The 22,105-nt window shown below is 38.3% G+C and overlaps 1 protein-coding gene across 1 annotated transcript; it reads right to left on the bottom strand.

Annotated features, from left to right (window-relative positions):
- Positions 1-1,377: 1,377 nt before the first annotated feature.
- Positions 1,378-13,617, bottom strand: LOC131947813 (uncharacterized). The gene is made up of 3 exons (XM_059309150.1): positions 12,462-13,617; positions 3,052-3,362; positions 1,378-2,121 (listed from the first exon to the last, which is right to left on the bottom strand). Exons 1-3 carry the CDS (start codon positions 13,612-13,614, stop codon positions 1,855-1,857), a joined length of 1,731 nt encoding a protein of 576 aa, XP_059165133.1. The 5' UTR covers positions 13,615-13,617; the 3' UTR covers positions 1,378-1,854.
- Between the last annotated feature and the right edge of the window lie 8,488 nt (positions 13,618-22,105).

Raw genomic sequence — 22,105 nt, forward strand, 5'->3', positions numbered from 1 at the left:
CTGAGTAAATATGATGTACAAAAGAAAAGGACGTATTAGTAATAGAAATGTATAAAGATTGTGTTTGAACTGTAAATTGTAGTGTGTCGTAGCATCAGTGTTTTATCATATTTCTCTTCATTAGTTAATCTGTTGAGTGCTTTAGGAATTAAAATACGACGTAACGAAATTTATTCTTACAATCTAAAATAAAATGCGTTTTATCTTGTTTTGTTTGTAAAGAATATTTCACATTATATTTTAATAAACTCGGATTTCTTTCATTTATTGGAGGCCCATTGGTCAGATGAATTGAGTTCACTTTTTCCTGTGAACTCGGCATATGAAATGATAGAATGGTCAATTGTTTTTTCTAGCCTTCTTTACTTTTCTTAACTTACGGACACAGAGGCATTCTACTCACCCCACTCCGCTCACACCCCTTCAGTTTTTCAATAACATTTCAAAACTGATCGGACGATTATGCAAAAATTAATGCTCGTCTCCGCAAAAAAAGCGGAGTACGAAGTTGTATGTATTTTTAAAAATATTATTGCTGCTTTTTTTTCGCCAAAATTTTTTTACTTACTACTTTCAGCAGCAAAACTAAAAAAAAAGAAAAACAACGCATTTTTACTAGCTGTCTACCATAAATCTAGCAAGAAAACAATCTACTTTTTGTCTATCGTACATATAGCATAAAAACAATCTACTTTTTGTCTATCGTAAATATAGCATAAAAACAATCTACTTTTTGTCTACCGTAAATCTAGCATAAAAATAATCTACTTTTTATCAACCGTAAATCTAGCATAAAAATAATCTACTTTTTATCTACCGTAAATCTAGCATAAAAATAATCTACTTTTTATCTACCGTAAATCTAGCATAAAAACAATCTACTTTTTATCTAACGTAAATCTAGCATATTGCACTAAACATCCATACACTGGAAACAGATTATATTATGTCATAGTCTAAGGTACTACCAAACAAAAAGTTTGTGAGTTTTTTAAATTTAGTCTGTTTATCGTTTGTGTTAAAGAGATTCACATCAATGTGTAGTTGTGTGCTTGACGTGTAAAAGATTAACGTCAGTGTGTAGTTCTGTTTGCTGTGTAAAAGATCCACGTCAGTGTTTAGTTCTGTGTTCTGTGTAAGAGATTCACATCAATGTGTAGTTATGTGCTTGCTGTGTAAGAGATTCACGTCTGTGTGTAGTTCTGTGCTTGCTGTGTAAGAGATTCACGTCAGTGTGTAGCTCTGTGTTTGCTGTGTAAGTGATCCACATCAGTGTGTAGTTCTGTGCTTGCTGTCTAAGAGATTCACGTCAATGTATACCAATTGTTTAATATTTCAGTACTACATGCTCAAGGCTTTTGTAGTTGAGTAGCTCGAAGTGCCAGCTTTATCTCTTGTGAAACGATGAACGTCTCGATCACGTGACATTCATCCATGTACCAGCGGGAACAGGGAACAGCTCTACAGACCTAGTCCGGGAACAGGGAACAGCTTTACTGGTCTTGTCTGCGCTTGACGGAAATGAAATCGTTGACGAATAGTTCCTGTCGATAAGAGAATACATACATTGTCTTTTCGCCAAGTCTGAACCAGCCAACACAATCGTCTGGTTTCCAGAATCCTTGTGTGGAACTCATAAACTGATTACGTCATATGTTCTAGAATAAACAGAACATTTTGAAAGAATGTTCCACATTTGATTTCTTACACGTCAAATATCCTAATCTTCAATCACTGCCTTGAGTTAGATTTAAATTGAAGTCGAGGCTCTCGATCGTGACCTTGACATTTCTAAGTCTCTGAGAGTACCGGAAGTTGACCGATCAGATTAACCTTTAACCTCCGGCCCGACTATCACGTGGTCTGGCTGAAGTAGGGGTAGTACACAGCCGGGTTTTGTCCGGAGCCGTAGGAGCCGTGGGCTCTGAGGATACTGAGCGGGCTCATGAGCCCTGCGGACGGCAGGTAGGGGTGGAGGGACTGGCCGTACAGCATGCTGGAGTACGGGCTGGAGAAAGATCCGAACCCCCCGGAAGATGGGGGAATGGTGGGACTGTTGACATCCAGGCCAGGGTTCTGTTTCTTCCACTTGGTGCGGCGATTCTGGAACCAAATTTTCACCTGGAGATTTAAAAAATTATTTTGAGAACTCGGCGGGATAGATCGGGAAATTATAGTGAAATCTAGCATTTGGTGTGTAATATTCATTAGTCATTGAATTAAAGTGTATATGTTTCATTATAACAATTGAATATTGAAAACTCTTTGAGTTTTGTAAAAACATAACTTTTTTTTTTAAGTCCCAACCAATAATGTTTAGATTTGTTGATTTCTTTTAAAATAATTTTTTAAAAAAAACCTTGTGTTTAAAAATAAAAACATATAGGCCTATTTCTTCAATGATACAAAAAATTTTCACTTTGTCAAGTGAGAATATGGTTTTAGAGCATGGTCATTCAACCATCTGTAAGTCAGTCGTACGTGAGTTTCCGTGATATTTAAGCTCAGAGCTAAATTTCAACTAACGAGCCGGCCCGCGGCATATCATACGCTGCTATTTAGTTGTTGTTTTTTTCTACTTTTCAATAATTCATAATTTGTGAATTCGACACTACCAACGCTGCCACTGAAAATATTTCTTTAAAACACTATAAGTAGCTCGTTAAGGACAATACCCCCCTCCCCCCCCCCCCTCCGTTAAAGTAAACCACTTAGTTACCCCCCCCCCCCACCCCCACCCCCTACGTTTAAAATTGTTTCAAACTAAATTATCTGCCCCTAATAGTCGTCACTAAACCCGGCTCTGCTTGTAAACATTTAGCATGAACCACAGCTCACCAGACCATGTAGGGGTGGTGGTGGTAGGGAGCGCGCTTACAGCTTGTTTTCTAGCGTCTCCCAGAAGAGAATTATATATATAGATATTACTCAACATAATACAAAACAGTAGTAGGCGTACTTGTGTTTTGTAGGCGATTACTTAGGTTTTGTCAGGTTTTAGCTCGGAGCTAGATTCAACCAAACAATCAACAAATTTAAAGTCTGACGTACCTGTGTTTCTGTGAGGTTCAAGCTCAGAGCTAGATTTAACCTCTCGCAGACGGAGAGGTAGCGAGTGGTCTTGAACTTGTTCTCCAGCGCCACCAACTGCTCGTAGGTGAAGGCCGTTCGGGCCCGCCGGGGCTTGCCCTGCTTGCCGCTGTCGCTGCTGTTGTTGCCGCTGTCGTCGCCGTTTCTTTTCTCGTCGTCGCTGTCGTCGTCCACCAGAGGTTTGCCGTCCTCGTCGCACATGTCCACGTCCTCCTCGGGGTCGAAGTTCTCTTGCGATGACGTCAGAGAAACGTCATCGTCGTGACGTAGTCCTGAAAGTTAAAAAAAGATATTTCAATAATGAATGACGTTAATTAAATTTGAGCAGCTTCGCATTAACAATTAACATTGTAAGAACAAAACTGTTGTTTTTTTTTTTTTCAAAAAATAAAAAAATCTTGAACAAAAATTTCATCTCACAAAATTGATTAAGCGATAGATATTGAATTGATATTAACATTATTTTAAAAAATAATAATGCGATGTTTAACGTCAATAAACAACAATCGAACCCCATTGATTTTTTTAAAAATAATTATCCAAATAATAATTTTAGAAAAATGTTTCTTGTGAACTAGTTTGTTTCAAGTTTTAATAATTCAATAGTCGTTTTCTATTAAATAAACGTAAATAAACATGTAGATCAAAATAGTATAAAGTTAAAATTTAAATTATAACTACAGGGTCAAATAACAATAAAATAAACATTTATATTAAGTTTCTTTTCTTTGAAAATAGGCCTACTTTGTGATATTATGTAAAGTGTGCACATACAATGTAAAGTGTAAACATTCAAATAAATTTATAATTTTATAAAATCCTGTTATTAAATAATTTCTTCGGTAGGTAATTAAGATTGAGATATAACATAAATTATAGCTTTAAACATAAATATATAATTTAGTGTATTCGTTTTAGAAGTTAAACCAAGGGTTTGAGTTTCTGTAAGTTTTTGAAAGATTTGTATTTGATCAAACATCCACTGAAACAATATATTTTCAAGTTATGCTGGGTTGCGAGCACACATATACAAATATGAGATGCCATTCTAATAAGTTTCGAGACTACTATCTTGGATCTTACTTAAGTCACACACAATTTGATTGCTAAATACGGAATAGCTTATTTTAACCTCAGAATTATTGTTAAACAAACATTTCAAGATAAGTAGTAGTATTTTATCATCTCCCATCTGAATTGTTTCTGGATTAGAAGTTCCAAATTCTTTTTTTTTTCAAACTTAATTATATTATCCAACTACCAGCTATAATTTCAGCCTCTTAATTACATTTTAAAACTGATTAAATTTCAAAATCTACAACAAAAAATTATTCTGCCATAATGAAATACTGTATGTTTCACGGGGAAAAGGCTGAATGTCTGAATCGTTAAAAGCTGTAAGTCCGAATCGTCAATACTCAGTCTTTTAGTTCAACGACAATCGACTACAATCAACCAAAAATAAAATGAAATTGATTTCAACTCAAATCTTTTTACGCGTACAAACAAATATTTCTTTGATTAAAAAAATACTTTGTAAAAATATATTTGAGCACATTCTTCTTCAAACTCACCAAACTATGATTTTGTTGCCAGTAATATTTCTCTTACATATTAAATTTGTCATGTATAGATAAAATGGGTTGTTTGACTTCCTGGAGATTCTTATGGTTGTTTTTCTAATTTTTTATTTGATGGACTTAGTAAATTATTCATAATTAGAAACTTACATTTCGAAAATAAATAATTTTTTGAAACTATTTATAAATATATATCATGATTTTGTTATAAGGTCCATTTGAGTGCGTAAGTTTTAAATGCAGAAAGCTTTCTTGGAAGATGCAATTTGCCCTGATAATTAATTATTCTGTTTGGCATTTTAGTATTTTAAAACTATCTACCTTTAATTATTTGTAGATTTTGTTTGTTTAGTCCTTTGTTTTCAAATTGCCATGTTTTTAATGCGTTGTATTGTCAAATTCTGGAAGAATAACTACTTTAATGTCATAACATAACAGCGACAGGTTAATCAGGATTATAAACCTTCAGGTCTATTCGATATAACCTTACATGTTATATAACATTACACTAAGATAATACGAAAAATTAACAGGCCATTTTTACCAAAACCTACATTAAATATAACCTAACCACACCAGTTTTAATTATAACAGCCGATATAACCTTAACCCACAGGTTAATCCACCCTAAAAAATATCACAGTACCCACTGCATATACTTTAAAACCAATTAGGTGTTTACATAAAAAAACACATCAACAAATACAGCCCTTCTGATGTGTTTTCCTGCTATCATCTGCAAAAGTTGACGCAGTTAAAAAAGTGAAGACTCTATGTGCACATAATTAAGACAAGAAATTAGTCGCAACTCAATTGAAGTGGGCGTCTTTAAGTTGCCACGGGCAATGCCGATTCGCTTATAACACCCCCTTACTGTTTCATGGGTCTTCAACTCGCCTTTTCTTATAAAACGTTGCCGCGTAAATTGCCGTAAAATAGGTGTTATGGCTTTTTCGCTTGGCAATTTAATTGGACCGGGTTTCTCGCTTTAATGGCTATCTTCTAGAATCAAGACTCATCTAGAACCGTTTTCAGGCCACGCTTCATTGACTACCAGTCTCGTCGTTTAAATAATTCTTGAAGATAATTGCTCTCGCCTCTTAAGTTAACGGATCTCTCAATCGAAGCCCGTCTTATTAGGCACGGTGTATTGGCCGCGGTGGGTAAACTTTGCCTAGCCCCCTGCTGGCAGGGCTGATGAGAATGCCAGACTCTGGAGAAATTCGGCATGTGCACATGCGAGTAGATCGTGAGTAGAAAAAGCACCTGCGAGGGTGCCTGCCTGCGTGTACGGTGGCCGCAGCGGTTTGTTTATTAGATTTTGGTTTTATGTCCTTTTATTGCGGGCGTGTTCAAAAAAAAGTTGTCTTCACTGACTCAAGAAGACGCTTTGTAAAGGCCACAAACGTTTTTACTCAACCTGAACAGGCGGTTAAAGTCGAGCTTTATTTGGTTTAGAGAAAAACATAGACAGGACAGTGCAGTATCGTATCGAACTTTATCAGGTATCGCTGGTAGAATTCGGTTATGTTTAGGGTAAGCGTCACTTATAGTGCCGAGGAAATTTTTTCTCTGATATCTTTGATAAAGTCCTGTTCGGTTTAGGGTTAGCGTGACTGATAGTGCACGGATACGAATATACGCTAGCGTTAAGTATTCGGGTAGCGATTTTTTTCCAAAGCACAATATACTCGAATACGCAATGTAGACGTGTTAACGAATACAAAATAATATCTACCTTTATAATTGGAGCAGAGAATTATATTTATATTAAAAATAATTGCATTTTTTAAACAGACAAAACTATCCAGCGTGATATATTAATGATAAAATCCCATAGAGTGTTTGTTAACAATCCATGGTGATTGCTTTCTTTGAGGTCAAGATTTAGGCTATTCGTCTTCGCTGACAAGCTGGGTCTAGTTTGAATAAGGAGAATTTCTTATGCTATGTGATCTGAGAGGCGGGTTCAGTGGGTTTAAAGTTTAGGATGGTTGGGTTCAGTGGGTTTTAAGTTTAGGATGGTTGGGTTCATGTGGTTTAAAGTTTATGGTGGTTGGGTTCATGTGGTTTAAAGTTTAAGATGGTTGGGTTCAGTGGGTTTAAAGTTTAAGATGGTTGGGTTCAGTGGGTTTAAAGTTTAGGATGGTTGGGTTCAGTGTGTTTAAAGTTTAAGATGGTTGGGTTCAGTGGGTTTAAAGTTTAGGGTGGTTGGGTTCAGTGGTTTAAAGTTTAAGATGGTTGGGTTCAGTGGTTTAAAGTTTAAGATGGTCGGGTTCAGTGGGTTTAAAGTTTAGGGTGGTTGGGTTCAGTGGTTTAACGTTTAAGATGGTCGGGTTCATGTGTTTTAAAGTTTAAGATGGTTGGGTTCATGTGGTTTAAAGTTTAAGATGGTTAGGTTCATGTGTTTTAAAGTATTAAAGCCGGATGTTCATATATATTCTTAGGTGACCAAATATATTGCAAATCCTTTTGTTATGGTTGGGGCAGGTTAGGTTTAGATTAGGTTAAAATATAATAACGGAGCAATAGTATGGGGTAGGTTTTACATCGGTTGACAGCGGGTTTTATAAGGGTTGTGCTAGGAATATTATGGGCTGGGTTGTCATAGGGCTTCTCTAGGATAAGCATGGTTGGATTATGTAGCTGTGTTTTGCTTGTCATTTTAGGCGATCTTTCGTTTCTTTCCTTGATCGGTGTTGGGGGTAGGGGGTGGGGGGTGGGGGGGGGGGGGGTGCTGAGTACTCAGTGAGAGTAAATTAAGTTTAAAAAAATACCTATTGAAAATATTGTAATTTGTGTAGTTGAACATCCAAATTTAGGTAAATTTATCCTTAAATATCCTCAGAATTATCATCAGTGAATATTATTTTTGAGCTATATTCTCAGATCTATTTCTGTAGTTTATTTTCGATAGATCTATCTTCAAATCTATTTGTGTAGTTTATTTTATCGGTGTAGATAACGTAAAAAATATCTTCCGCACTATTTGTGAAATCTAAAATTAATCTGCACCTCTAGTTTGACATAATGAGCGCGAGGTCTGGACTGCTAGCCTCCATCATTAATTATCAATTTCTCTCATTAAAAACTAAGGTGCCAAATTATCATTAGCCAGAACAATTTAGCACCAGCCATGCCGAAACTGACCAAATAAATGGTGCCATTTGTCACTTTGAAAAATTGTTGTGCAGACGTGGCATGCTAACAACAACACGAGACACCCACAAACCTGACGTCTGCTACCGCAACTGTTTACATAATTAATGCCCCCCCCCCCTCTTACCCCACCCCCAACAATAATATAAGCCTACAATGCATTTTATATTTTATTTTTCTCACTATGTTTGAAATTTGATTTCATTTTTTTTTAAATTTATTTATTCTTTTTTTGACAAACGTTTCGATTCAATCGTTAATACATTTACAAATTTATAAACATGAAATCTACATTTCAAACTATTGTAGGGTATGACGGCTATATTTGTTCTAGCCGGTTGAAGGCTTTGATTACCTAATAAATATAATCCTTATTTGTTTGTAATTCGATCACACGGCTTTAAGTGTTTTGTTGTATTGGGATTAGTCGTACATTCGTCAACATTTTTAGCATTCAATTACCCTCCACATTTTTAGCATGAAAATAATTGAGACTTAACGTATTATTAATGTTTTTAGTTTGATTGTAATTATAATTTCGTTCAAATATTAAATTATTTTTAAAATTAGAATTGAATTCCTTTTGAGGCTATTGTTTTGTTTTGAGGCTATTGTTTTGTTTTGAGGCTATTGTTTTGTTTTGAGGCTATTGTTTTGTTTTGAGGCTATTGTTTTGTTTAAGTGGGTTGAGTCGAAGTAACGTGGGCTATTGTTTGTTTTAGCCATTTCACATGTACTTAATTTACCCGTTTGAAATGTTAATAATTTCATTAAAAAACATTTAAAATTATTTTTTAAAATCTATTTAAATGTAATCATCCGTGTTGTGATTAATTAAACTTAAATATATTAACAAAACAAAAATGCATTTTTGTTTTGGAACGTCAGGTAAATTTACAGATGATTTTAAAATCTCGTTTTTTTAGTTGTGCGAGTGCTTCAATCAATCAGAATTTAAAATCGATGGCGGATCGAAAAGGTTTAAATTTTCATCCTCCCTGATAAGCCAACGTTGAGGAAACCGTGAGAGAATTCGATGCCTAAAGTTAGATAGCCGTTCGCTGGTTTAAAAAAAGATTGAAATCAAATCAGCCATCAGTAGCGATACAAAGTGAACCGCACCGGGTGACAGGATATGGGGGGGGGGGGGGGGGGGGGAGATATACCGTGACTTACTGGGGAATGTATACTTCAGATATTCGTTGTGTCTAATTATGTAACTACTGACACCTATTTGAAGATGACACCCTCTCGTATGTATAGTTTTAATCAACTGGCACCCCTAAATTATGTATAGTTTTAGGTAATCGGCAACGTTAAATATTCAAAAATTTAAGCTTAATGACACTCCAAATTTATCTCTAGTTTTAGCAGCCTAATTAACACCTCAAAACACGTTATATTTTTAATTAAGTGACACTCCTAAAATGTCTATAGTTTTTTTTTATAATTGACACTTTTAAATAACCATAGTTATAATTAATTAACACTCGTTAAATATTTCTACATTCCGACGCTCCTAAAATATCTGAAGCTTTATTTAATCAACACTCTTATCTGAAGTTAGCCGACCCAGGGACTATGAGTTTCTGGTCGAAGTACCACATATACAAGTATCGCTAAAGTTTCACTTGGGGGTGGGGATTGTGAAGATATTTGACACAGAACAAGGTAGATTTTTGTTGTCAAACGTAGAGTCAACTGGACGGCTGATCGAATTTTTAAAGTCCGGCGGATGTGTTGGGGGAATATACCGATGGCCGGGTAGTCAACTTTACAGCCTACTCGGAGATTAACAAAAATACGATTTAGGCTAGCAGGAGTTGAAATGCTAGCGATTGACACGCTCATAACATTAGATTCGCCAAACTTTGTTAGGAACATCTTTAGATAATAAATGAGAAAACCGGCGTGATTTTAATGATAACATTATACATATATATATTTGGATTTGTCTGTCCAAAATCGCACAGTTGATAGGTAGTTAACGAGGCTTCTAATTACGTTTCACAAGCTGTAGGCTCTATCATCGGCTGGGTGGTTGCTGACAATGCGATCGTAATGTGATGTAATGTAGACATGCTGTTGCATTGAGTCTAAGTATCATGTTGTAATGTGTGTAGTTATGTTGTTGTATTATGTGTGGCCGTGTTGTTGTATTATGTGTAGCTATGTTGTATTATGTGTAGCTATGTTGTATTATGTGTAGCTATGTTGTATTATGTGTAGCCATCTACTTGTATTTTGTGTAGTTATGTTGTATTGTTTGTACCCGTGTTGTATTATGTATAGCCGTATTGTATTATGTATAACCGTGTGCTGTATTATATTTAGCCGTGTTTTATTATGTGAAGCCGTGCTGTATTATGTATAGCCGTGTGCTGTATTATGTATAGCCGTGCTGTATTATGTATAGCCGTGTGCTGTATTATGCATAGCCGTGTGCTGTATTATATTTAGCCGTGTTTTATTATGTGAAGCCGTGCTGTATTATGTATAGCCGTGTGCTGTATTATGTATAGCCGTGCTGTATTATGTATACCCGTGTGCTGTATTATGCATAGCCGTGTTGTATTATGTACAGCCGTGTGTTGTATTATGCATAGCTGTTTGTTGTATTATATTTAGTCGTGTTGTATTATGTTTAGCCGTGTTGTATTATGCATAGCTGTGTGTTGTATTATATTTAGTCGTGTTGTATTATATATAGCCATGTTGTATTATATATAGCCGTGCTGTATTATATTTAGCCGTGCTGTATTATATTTAGCCGTGTTGTATTATATATAGCCGTGTTGTATTATATATAGCCGTGCTGTATTATATTTAGCCGTGCTGTATTATATTTAGCCGTGCTGTATTATATTTAGCCGTGTTGTATTATATATAGCCGTGTTGTATTATATATAGCCGTGTTGTATTATATTTAGCCGTGCTGTATTATATTTAGCCGTGCTGTATTATATTTAGCCGTGTTGTATTATATATAGCCGAGTTGTATTATATATAGCCACTTGGTTATATGTAACCACTTGGTTCAGTGGACCAACCTGAGTTGTATTTTTTGTTTCAATTACAAGCGCGTGAATAATTATTGTATTATTGATTTTCGTATGGATCAATAAAGCTGTGTCACTTAGACACATGGGCGTCGACAAACATTACAGCAAACTTGATATTAACATCACCCCCCCCCCCCTTACACATACACATTTTTTTAAAAATTGGAACAAAAATTGTGGTTCGCCCGTGTTATATAACCATAATGCCTTGTAAAACAAAACCATTAGAAGCATATGTAATATCATGCTGATCGATTTAACACAAAAGAAAAATAAGTTATTTTAAGAAATATTGCGCAGATCTTTGAAATAATGCGAACAATAAAAATGGAGTTCCAAAATTTAATTTACAATCCTTAATTAAATTAATCACTCATATTATGTTACCTGTGTTGGCCAGAGACTTTCTTTAATAATTTTTTAGTTATAAAAGTTTGTCTTGGTTGTCAATGTAATTTATGTGTGTATGTTAAACCTCAGTAGGTGCATATTTATGTGTGTATGTTAAACCTCAGTAGGTGCATATTTATGTGTGTATGTTAAACCTCAGTAGGTGCATATGTATGTGTGTATGTTAAACCTCAGTAGGTGCATATTTATATGTGTATGTTAAACCTCAGTAGGTGCATATTTATATGTGTATGTTAAACCTCAGTAGGTGCATATTTATATGTGTATGTTAAACCTCAGTAGGTGCATATTTATATGTGTATGTTAAACCTCAGTAGGTGCATATTTATATGTGTATGTTAAACCTCAGTAGGTGCATATGTATGTGTGTATGTTAAACCTCAGTAGGTGCATATTTATGTGTGGATGATTTTTTTCCCCGCAATCTGGTTTTTATCTATTCGTTTGTTTTGTTACTAAAAAAGTAATTTTTGTTTTATTTTACTTGATTTTCTTCATTTGTTTATTTATGTTAACGTGTTTGCATTTTATTAGTGTTTTTTGTTTTCATATGAATTGTTTTGTTTATGGCTAATTAGCTAGTTTTTGTGGATTTGTTTGTATTTATTAATTCTATTGATATGTTTGTTTAGTCAGTTTATTTGTGTGTTCGTTTTTTTTGTTTTTTTATTATTGGTATATTTTCTGTGTTAGTTTTTTGTTTGTTTTGTGTTATATCAAAAGTAATTTTTTCAACAAACATTTTATTTAATTAATTATAATTAATTATATTCAATGAGAAGAAAATATTTTATTCATAATATTAAGCCTTCTAGACATTTTGTTTATTTTTTTATTTTTTTTATTAAACCGTAGATTTTTTAAAAATTTTCTTCTTTTACTAAAAATATAAGTTTGCGTTTAAAATATGAGATAAATCTTTAAGTTTTACAGTAAAATCGTGAAAATACAATCCAGTAACGACAAAAATAAAAGATAAGAAACCTGTTTTTTCTCAAAAACAAAATTGACATCAAAAGGAACTATTTTTGACCTAAAGAGGCAAACATATAAAGAAAATGGCTTAAAAGGTATTTTTTAACGAAGAAAATAACATAATTTTACAAAAACTTAGTAAAAATGTAATAAGAAAGATGCCAATTAAAGAAGCAAGACGTACCTTGGGGGTCTGACTTGTGGGTATCTGGCACGGGCCTCCACGGGTTCCAGACTTGGCCCCGGGGGTTACTGCCAGTAAATTTGGACGGGTCCAATATGTCCGCCACGCTAAAAGCCGTGGTTTTGTGGGCTGATCTTGACTGGGATTCGATCCTGGACCCCGGCGATGATGGGGACGTTGACGACTGGTCATGGCCGGACTCTGGTGTAGAGTTTGTGACCCCGGGGGTCATGTCTCGGGTCCCGGGGGTCATGTCTCGGGTCCCTGACTTTGATGGCGATTCTTCAGAAGAAATGTCACACTGCGGTTTATCCCCTGGGGTCAAGTTCCTGTCCAAGACGAGAGGTAAAACCTGCGCAGGTTGTGTCGCAGGCGGAGGTGGCGTGCAGGGGGTGTGTTTGACAGGGTAGGGCGAAAACCTGCTAGAGTCAACTCTCTCCTCTACTCTATCCCCGGGTCGCGGGGTCGGGCTGTGAAAAACATCCACCCCCGGGCTGGCGTGTAACGGGCTCCGCGGCTCTGGGCTCAGTCTGTCCAGCTGCTGTAGCTGTCTGTTGAGTTTGTCGCTGTAGTGTGCTGGTGGTCGGGACGATAGCCCCATCGCCTTGTGGTAAAACGACAAAGCGCTGGCTTCGCTACACGACATCATGGCTGCGCTGTCTTTAAACAACCCCGCGAGACGCAGGTCCTGTTTAGCTCTTAAACTCTCCGCAGCTAAAATCTCACTGTCTCTAAGAATAGCTCCCGCTTCCGTATCCGGCTTCGATAAACAGCTCTGACGCAACGACTCGGTATACGTCGATAACGCCGGCATCATTGCATGGGATAACGACGGCGGCGACGTTACAGTCCGAGACGGGTTCGACTTCAAGACGTTAGGGTGGCCACTTAACGACGTCCGGGCCTCGCCGTGTTTCTTCTGCTGTTTCAGTTTGCTGGGTACGTGTTTTGACTTGAGTCCGCTCAGCCGGCTCAGCTTGTTGTTGTCTTTGTGTTGGTACGCTGGTTCCTCCAGCTCGGATTCCAGAAACATCTTTGGTGTCCCTGAACTGTCCTGGGGACGGGGACTCACGACCTCTTCATCTGATGACCCTCGACTGTCCTCGCGAACTCCCATGGTCTGACAGCTTTCCATACGAGATCTCAACGTCATTTGGCCCCGCGGTCCATCTAAAACCCGACTTAATCGGTTTCTCGCTGGGAAACCTTCAAGAGCTTCCTAAGCCCCGCCCACTCGGCTCCTGTTTGCCGATACCCAGCCAGTGGCACTGCCTACTGACGTCCTCAAAGGTTAAGCCCCTCCCCCCGTCTGTAGTGGCACATTACCATTGACAGTAATTGAAAGCGAGGAGCTATTAATATCATCGCCTTTCCTCTAATTGGCTTCTACTTTAATTGATGAGGCTGAGGTAGGGGCACAGAACGTGGGGCTAATAATAGCTACACGCTAGCGACATGTCCGCATGTGTAAGCATGAAATGTTCGGTTTGTTTTCAAATTACATGTGTAAGTATGGGGCAGTTATATACGGGTATGTATGAAAGTTTCATTGAAACAGTACTATACAATTATGGATGTGTCGGTAGTATGTAAACAGCGGGTCCGTAATATGTAAGTAGGGGGTCGGTAATATGTAAGAATGGGTCAGTAATATATGTGTACGTTACGTTCAGTAATTTAGAAGTATGTGTAAGTATGAGTCGGTAATATGGGTGTCAGTATGGGTATGTAATGTGTAAGTATGGGTCTGTAATTATATGTAAGTTATGATCAATAATATTGTGTAATTATGGATCGGTAATATGTTTCAGTATGGGTTAAGAATTTATGAGTGAGCATGGGCCATAGGTATACAATATACATGTTAGTATGAATTTGTAAACTGTAATAGATTTTCTGAACAAAAAAAAAGATTTATATAATTCCGTTTTTTCCTTCCGAGATAACTCTTTGTTAGTGCGTAATTTTTCTTTCCAGAAATCCCAGTTGAATATCTAGCTGTAATAAAGCGTTGCTGTGAGATCATCTTGTTGGATACTGTCTTTAATGTTGTTACCATCTACACTTAGGATCCAATTACTTTTCCATTCAACTATTTTTTTTTTTATTTCTCCAAATCACCATTGTTTAAGGACAATTCGTCTATTTTAAACAGCTTTTTTTAAACAAATGTGCCATGGTTGTTTGACATAATAAAGTTAAAATTATTCATCCTGTGCTACCCCCCCCCCCCCCCCCCCCCCCCGAGTGGAGTTAAAAAACTGAAATATCTTTTCAATTTATTTGATGTGATGCTACATTGTGTAGTGACATGCGCAGTACATCGGTAAATACGGAAGTAGAGAGGGTTATACAACTGTTGCTAGGCAACATTATCGATGGCGTGAAACTAGTTGTATTAAACGAACAGCCTCCAATTCTGTTAAAACACGATGTGTTTTTTTTTTTTGTTTTTTTTTATGTTGTTTCATTTTAAAATTATAACATTTTAGATGGAGCTAAAATTTTGTTGCACGAGATTAATCAAAATTATAAATCTTTATTTTAGGTTTGTATGTATGTGTATGTTTGGGGGGGGGGGGGGAGAACTTGTTAGAAAATAATAACTGCGACATAAAATAATATATAGATGGCCTCCTCTCACAACACACATTCATACCCACAATCACTCTCACACCCACACCCACACCCACACTCACACACACCCACACTCATACCCATACTCACACTCAAACCCACACTCACACCCACAATCACTCTCACATCCATACACACCCACACTCACACCCACATTCACACCCATACTCACACCCACACCCACACTCACACCCACACCCACACTCACACTCACACTCACCCACACTCACACTCACACTCACACTCACACTCACACTCACACTCACACCCACACCCAACACCTACAATTGTACTCACAACAAACACCCCTACTCTCACCCCACATCTCTCAACACCCTCACCTCGCTCTCTCAATCCCCTCCCGTAACTCACTCTTATAACCTCGATATAATACATCAAACTCTCAACACAACTGTTTTCATCCCAAAATAAATAATAACTCGATCCTAAACACAACCCTACCCTAAAACAACGACCCAAAGTAAGTACCCTTTCAAACCTTACGGGTGAAGTAGAGTTCACCTGTTTCAGGGACCTCGACATATGAAAGGATAGTGTAGTCAGCACTGCGCCCAGAAGTTTTCAGTTTCCTTAACGTAAGCCAGGTACCTATCAGAGCTGGGTAGACTCAACGACATTCTACAGACTCAAGCAAGGGATCCGAACTCGAAACTTTCGGGTAAGCAGTAGAATGCTTTACCATTCGAACACGCCCCACTACCCCACCCCACCCTAAACCTATCACCCCCGACTAAACCCAACCCAAACATCCCCACCACCAAAAAAAACCCCACCCTAAATCCCCTACCCTCACCTAAACCCGCACCGACTGACCGGCTACCCGTATCCCCCCCCCCCCCCCTCCCTGAAAACTTGGACAACAATTGACGTACCAAGGCAAGTGTCACATCCACCGCTACTCACCCGGCCGTAACGTGGTTTACGATCCTCTCGCCTACTAAGGGGCGATGATTAAGAAAACAAAACTACAAAATATCAAATGCTGTCCCCTTCCCGAGTCCCGAGGCGAGGGAAGATCTGGGCATAAAAACCAAGTGTGACGCCCGCATTCAGAAAAAAATGCGCCCGTTAATTTTAATTTTACTCACGCACAAAGAGCGATAAAACTGCGGTAGGGAGATGAGTGGAATGTGCTGTCAGCTGGTCGAGAAGTAGGTCAGTTCTCGTAGGGGAGGGAGGGGAGGGGTGGAGTCTTCTGATGATTGGGGGCTGGAGAAAGCCTCAGAAGTTGATTTGAGCTAGAGAGACAGTAGATGATTGGACTTCCAAAATACAGAATTCAGCGTAGTCTACCAAAATACAGAATTCAGCGTAGTCTACCAAAATACAGAATTCAGCGTAGTCTACCAAAATACAGAATTCAGCGTAGTCTACCAAAATACAGAATTCAGCGTAGTCTACCAAAATACAGAATTCAGCGTAGTCTACCAAAATACAGAATTCAGCGTAGTCTACCAAAATACAGAATTCAGCGTAGTCTACCAAAATACAGAATTCAGCGTAGTCTTCCAAAATACAGAATTCAGCACAGTTTATCAAAATACAGAACTCAGCGTAGTCTATCAAAATACAGAATTCAGCGTAGTCTATCAAAATACAGAATTCAGCGTAGTCTATCAAAATACAGAATTCAGCGAAGTCTATCAAAATACAGAATTCAGCGTAGTCTTCCAAAATACAGAATTCAGCACAGTCTATCCAAAATACAGAATTCAGCGTAGTCTATCAAAATACAGAATTCAGCGTAGTCTATCAAAATACAGAATTCAGCGTAGTCTACCAAAATACAGAATTCAGCGTAGTCTATCAAAATACAGAATTCAGCGTAGTCTATCAAAATACAGAATTCAGCGTAGTCTTCCAAAATACAGAATTCAGCACAGTCTATCAAAATACAGAATTCAGCGTAGTCTATCAAAATACAGAATTCAGCGTAGTCTATCAAAATAGCGCAGTCTAAAAAAACATAATTTAATTCAGCGCACTCCGTCATAATACATAGATCTAATACATAATTCATCGTAGTATGGCAATATACAAAATTCACCGTAGTCTGGTAAAATACAGAATTCGGCGTCGTCTTCCACAATACAGAATTTACTCTTAGAAAACACAGAATACACCGTAGACTGCTTAAATAGAAAATCCAGCGTTCTCTATCAAAATATAGATTTCAGCGTTTTTCTAAAATTCACAACTCTTACAACATTAGTTTGTCACACGACGTCAACCACCACATTAAACACGACGCCAACCACCACATTAAACACGACGCCAACCACCACATTAAATACGACGTCAACCACCACATTAAACACGACGCCAACCACCACATTAAACACGACGCCAACCACCACATTAAGCACGACGCCAACCACCACATTAAACAGGTCAGCCCGCCATCAGATCCGTCCCATTTCTACAGTAAGTTACCAACAATTCGAGAACCTTCTAAAGCCATCCCCCAATCGATTCCACCAGCCGTGAGCACTTGTACCAGTTCCTCCATTGTTGTGAGTTTTTTTTAAAGGGATTAAGGCGGAGATTAAACCAACACAACGCGATCAGGCGCGGCCTAATCGATAGCATATCCGTGAGATCGATTAATGTCACGGAGGATTATTGCATGGCTGAGATTATTGGTTCAAGTCCCCGGTCATACACAAAAGGTTCTCGATAGTTTGAACACTCGACGTAAGTATTCGAACCAAATTCACATTAATTTTTTTTTTTCAAAATTTACACTAAAACTTGAGATAAATGATTTTCATTAAGTGAGATAATACTTTTAAAAAATATGTTGAAGTAATAAAAAAAAAACTGTTTCAATACATGTTTATATGTAGAGTACAAGAGAATTTTTATTCTAATTGATAGAGAAAAAAAGAAATTTAAAAAAAAATACAGTAGGCATCTAGATTTTCTAGATAAACATTTTTTTTCAACGTTTATATTTTCCGACAGTGCGGAATCGAAGTTACCAGAGTACATAGGTCAAGGTCGGTGTATCCGAACTTAAGGTCACACTAATGTGTATATCACGATGGACAACTACCTAACATAAAATGGATCTGAAGGCCTTACAGTCCGAAATACAGACAGCGTGTTTACAGTGGTAACTGCAACTCGCCCATGCAAATCAAAACAAGGACAATGACTCTAGCTATTAAATCAACTTCTCTCCCTTTAATCTAGCAACCCTCTAATGCCTGTTGAAAGCTATCTTGTTTCTACACCGACCGGTTGTCCTTCGTTACCGGTCAAGCAAACCAATCAGAGGGTTTTAATCCAGCCCTTTGCTTCACATGATAAAAGCTGGTCAGTCTATTTGGATTCATAACAAACGGTACGAGTTCCGTCCCTGGAAAAACAAAGTCAACAGGGTAACCGCCCCTTGTACAGCGGTCCCTTCACGGGGGTTGTGAATAGTTCTCTCTTTGAAACCTCCAGGCGGGTGTTTGTTGACCTCGGTGGTTGGACTGACCACAGGTCATTGGGAAAATAAACTCACCGCACGGCGCGGCGCAGGGAACAAGCGCGCACGTGCTGTCCGTTGTGTAACCAAACAATCAACACCGGAGTGCTCACTTCCGCTTCCTGAAGCGCAGGGGCGGTAAGCCATTATAAAGTGATTGAGAAGCGGAAGGGGTTTAAATAGGCTGGGATTGTTTGAGATTCAAGCGAAAAATTTTAAAATTATTAATTTCATGTTTTATTTAAAAGTTCTAAGAGCGCATATTGTCTGTATGAGTGTATGAGTTGCGAATATAATATTCCCACACACTATATTGATGTTCACACACACCCAGCTGTGGTTTCCACACACCTTCCTCACATCCTGTTATTCCCACACACAATCAGAAGGTTCCCTTCATGAGATTCCAACACATTATTATAAAGTATCCACACACCATCCTAATGTTCCCACACACCGTCCTAATGTTCCCACACACCGTCCTAATGTTCCCACACACCATCCTAATGTTCCCACACACCATCCTAATGTTCCCACACACCATCCTTATGGGCCCACACACACCATCCTAATGTTCCCACACCATCCTAATGTTCCCACACACCATCCTAATGTTCCCACACACCATCCTAATGTTCCCACACACCATCCTAATGTTCCCACACACCATCCTAATGTTCCCACACACCATCCTTATGGGCCCACACACACCATCCTAATGTTCCCACACCATCCTAATGTTCCCACACACCATCCTAATGTTCCCACACACCATCCTTATGGGCCCACACACACCATCCTAATGTTCCCACACACCATCCTAATGTTCCCACACACCATCCTAATGTTCCCACACACCATCCTTATGGGCCCACACACACCATCCTAATGTTCCCACACACCATCTTAATGTTCCCACACACCGTCCTAATGTTCCCACACACCATCCTAATGTTCCCACACACCATCCTAATGTTCCCACACACCGTCCTAATGTTCCCACACACCGTCCTAATGTTCCCACACACCGTCCTAATGTTCCCACACACCATCCTAATGTTCCCACACACCATCCTAATGTTCCCACACACCATCCTAATGTTCCCACACACACCGTCCTAATGTTCCCACACACCATCCTAATGTTCCCACACACCATCCTAATGTTCCCACACACCATCCTAATGTTCCCACACACCATCCTAATGTTCCCACACACCATCCTAATGGCCCCACACACTATCTTGAAGTTCGGACACACCGCACTCAGTTTCACACACACCATCTTGAGTTTCCCACACACCACCAAGATGTGCCCACGCACTCCCCACACACCACCGTGAGGCTTCCCTACACTCCCCACACACAACCGTGCTCTGGATATCCCACACATCCCACACAATCATGAAATACCCACATCAGACAAACTTTAGTTGTTAACACAACATCCCTAAACACCTACAAAAATTACTCTACGGCCGACACACCTACATTTTAAAACCATTTAAACACTAAGAAACATTATTTATCACACAAGGCCATATACTCACGTGCAATGTAAAGCCTAAGAATGTATGATGTATCTGAGTATTTTTAGACGAGATGACAGTACATTTTTTGTTGTTATATATTTTCCAGTATTCACGTTAACGTATATTTCATGAACACGGTAGAAATCTATTTTTATTTACCAACGTGTCTGATTTCTCTTTTACGATCAAACTAGACAGCTATTACCCGACCATTTTCCATCACGCCGGAGACACCGCATATATCTGAACAAGCCTTAATTACACCCCAGTCGCCACCCCCTGTGTGACGCCCTGTTTGATGCTGGGGCGCGCTGCCCCCTAGGGACAGACAACCCCGGCAGAAGGATGTTTGGTAGCAGGAATACACATTACAACGATCATCATTACCTCCCTTGGACTGGGCCGTCGATAGGGACAACATGTATGTGAGGATTGTCTTCGCGGAGAAGGGAGCAACTCTCGCGAGAGGGGATGGTCTTCTGATGTGGTGTAGTGGACGAGGGGTGGTGCAGGGGTCTGGTTATTATAATAATAAGTCACGTGGTAACATTAGGAGCCCAGGGGTCAAGTAATGATGGGCATTAATTAAGATAATGACCTAAGGTGGTTCGTTTAATGTTGAATTTATGTTGAAAGTGAGGGATATTTGTATGAAAGCCGGCAGCATTATTGCTTCAAACTATTTTGTAATTCCCGGATTTCGTTTTAATTAATCAGAACCTCAAGCTAAGGCTAAACTTAAATCCTAACTCACGACAATAGAATCACGATGATAGATATCGGTTGGATATGTTTCTGCATTGCCCCCGTTACTTGAAATACAGTCATCAAAGTTGAGGGTCATTTCAGTTTGTTAGTGTGCTTTTGGTCATTTCAATTTGTCATTGTGCTGTTGTTCATTTCAGTTTGTTAGTGTGCTTTTGGTCATTTCAGTTTGCTAGTGTGCTTTTGGTCATTTCAATTTGTCATTGTGCTGTTGTTCATTTCAGTTTGTTAGTGTGCATTTGGTCATTTCAATGTGTTAGTGTGCTTTTGGTCATTTCAATTTGTCAGTGTGCTTTTGGTCATTTCAATTTGTCATTGTGCTGTTGTTCATTACAGTTTGTTAGTGTGCTTTTGGTAAATAGAACTTCTCATTTCAGTGGATGATGAAAAGATGTTCATATTTCAGCGACAGATCTCTAGAATTTTTATTTCCCGACAATACAGATGATGATTCAATTATAAGCTTCAGAAATAAGTTCACAGTTGATTCGAGTGGTATGGTATAGAGGTGATAAAATAATTTGATGATGTGGTGGTGTAGTGATGGAAAATAGTTGTTGACGTCAAGCATGTTATAGTCCTCCTCTTCTTCGTTCTTAATTTTTAGTGTTGGAAGGGATCGAGTCTTATCTGCCAGAGGGTTTGAACTCGAGACTTTTTCGAATTTATCAACCATGAGCTTTTGCCGACTAGACCACGCCTCCATCACAATTAAGGATACGTGTCAACTGTTTATGCGTCATTGAGGCCAATGACTCCGATTTCAGCCTGCTTTTCTTTATGGATTTTCTGCCATAGCCTTTGTCCAACCAAGAACAAACTACAAGGTAGCAGTTGTTTGATTTTGGAGTTGTCTCTCCTAGAAGAGCTGCTATCCCCAGCTAACGAGCCTCGTCTGCTCAAGGGTACGAACTCGAGACTTTTTGGTTTAGCAACCATGAGCTTTACCTACTCGACCACGCCGACCCCCATGTTACAGTGTTTTTATTCGTTTCTAACAGACGAATCTGGTGTTGGTTATGTTTGTCTAGGGTTTGGTGTAGTGCGCACCAACAACACCACGTTCGCTACAATACAACTAGAGCTCATATAGTTTTGTTCAAATGTTGCAATACATTAATTTTGCTCCATGTATATTGAAAATACTTGCAGTGTATTTTTTTATTTGTTCCATATTTTAGGCATTTCTATTATGAAAAATAAAATTAATGTGG

Source organism: Physella acuta, unplaced genomic scaffold, assembly GCF_028476545.2.
Source record: "Physella acuta isolate Inbredline_101_S28 unplaced genomic scaffold, ASM2847654v3 ptg000607l, whole genome shotgun sequence".
Classification (NCBI taxonomy): Eukaryota; Metazoa; Mollusca; class Gastropoda; family Physidae; genus Physella; species Physella acuta.

Bases quoted from the DNA above. Each gene is read 5' to 3' on its own strand.
- LOC131947813 (XM_059309150.1), bottom strand. From the start codon at position 13,614: ATGACGTTGAGATCTCGTATGGAAAGCTGTCAGACCATGGGAGTTCGC. The intron at 3,363-12,461 runs GTACGTCTTGCT...TTTAACTTTCAG, and splicing joins CCACAAGTCAGACCCCCAAG to GACTACGTCACGACGATGAC. The intron at 2,122-3,051 runs GTACGTCAGACT...TTAAATCTCCAG, and splicing joins TGAACCTCACAGAAACACAG to GTGAAAATTTGGTTCCAGAA.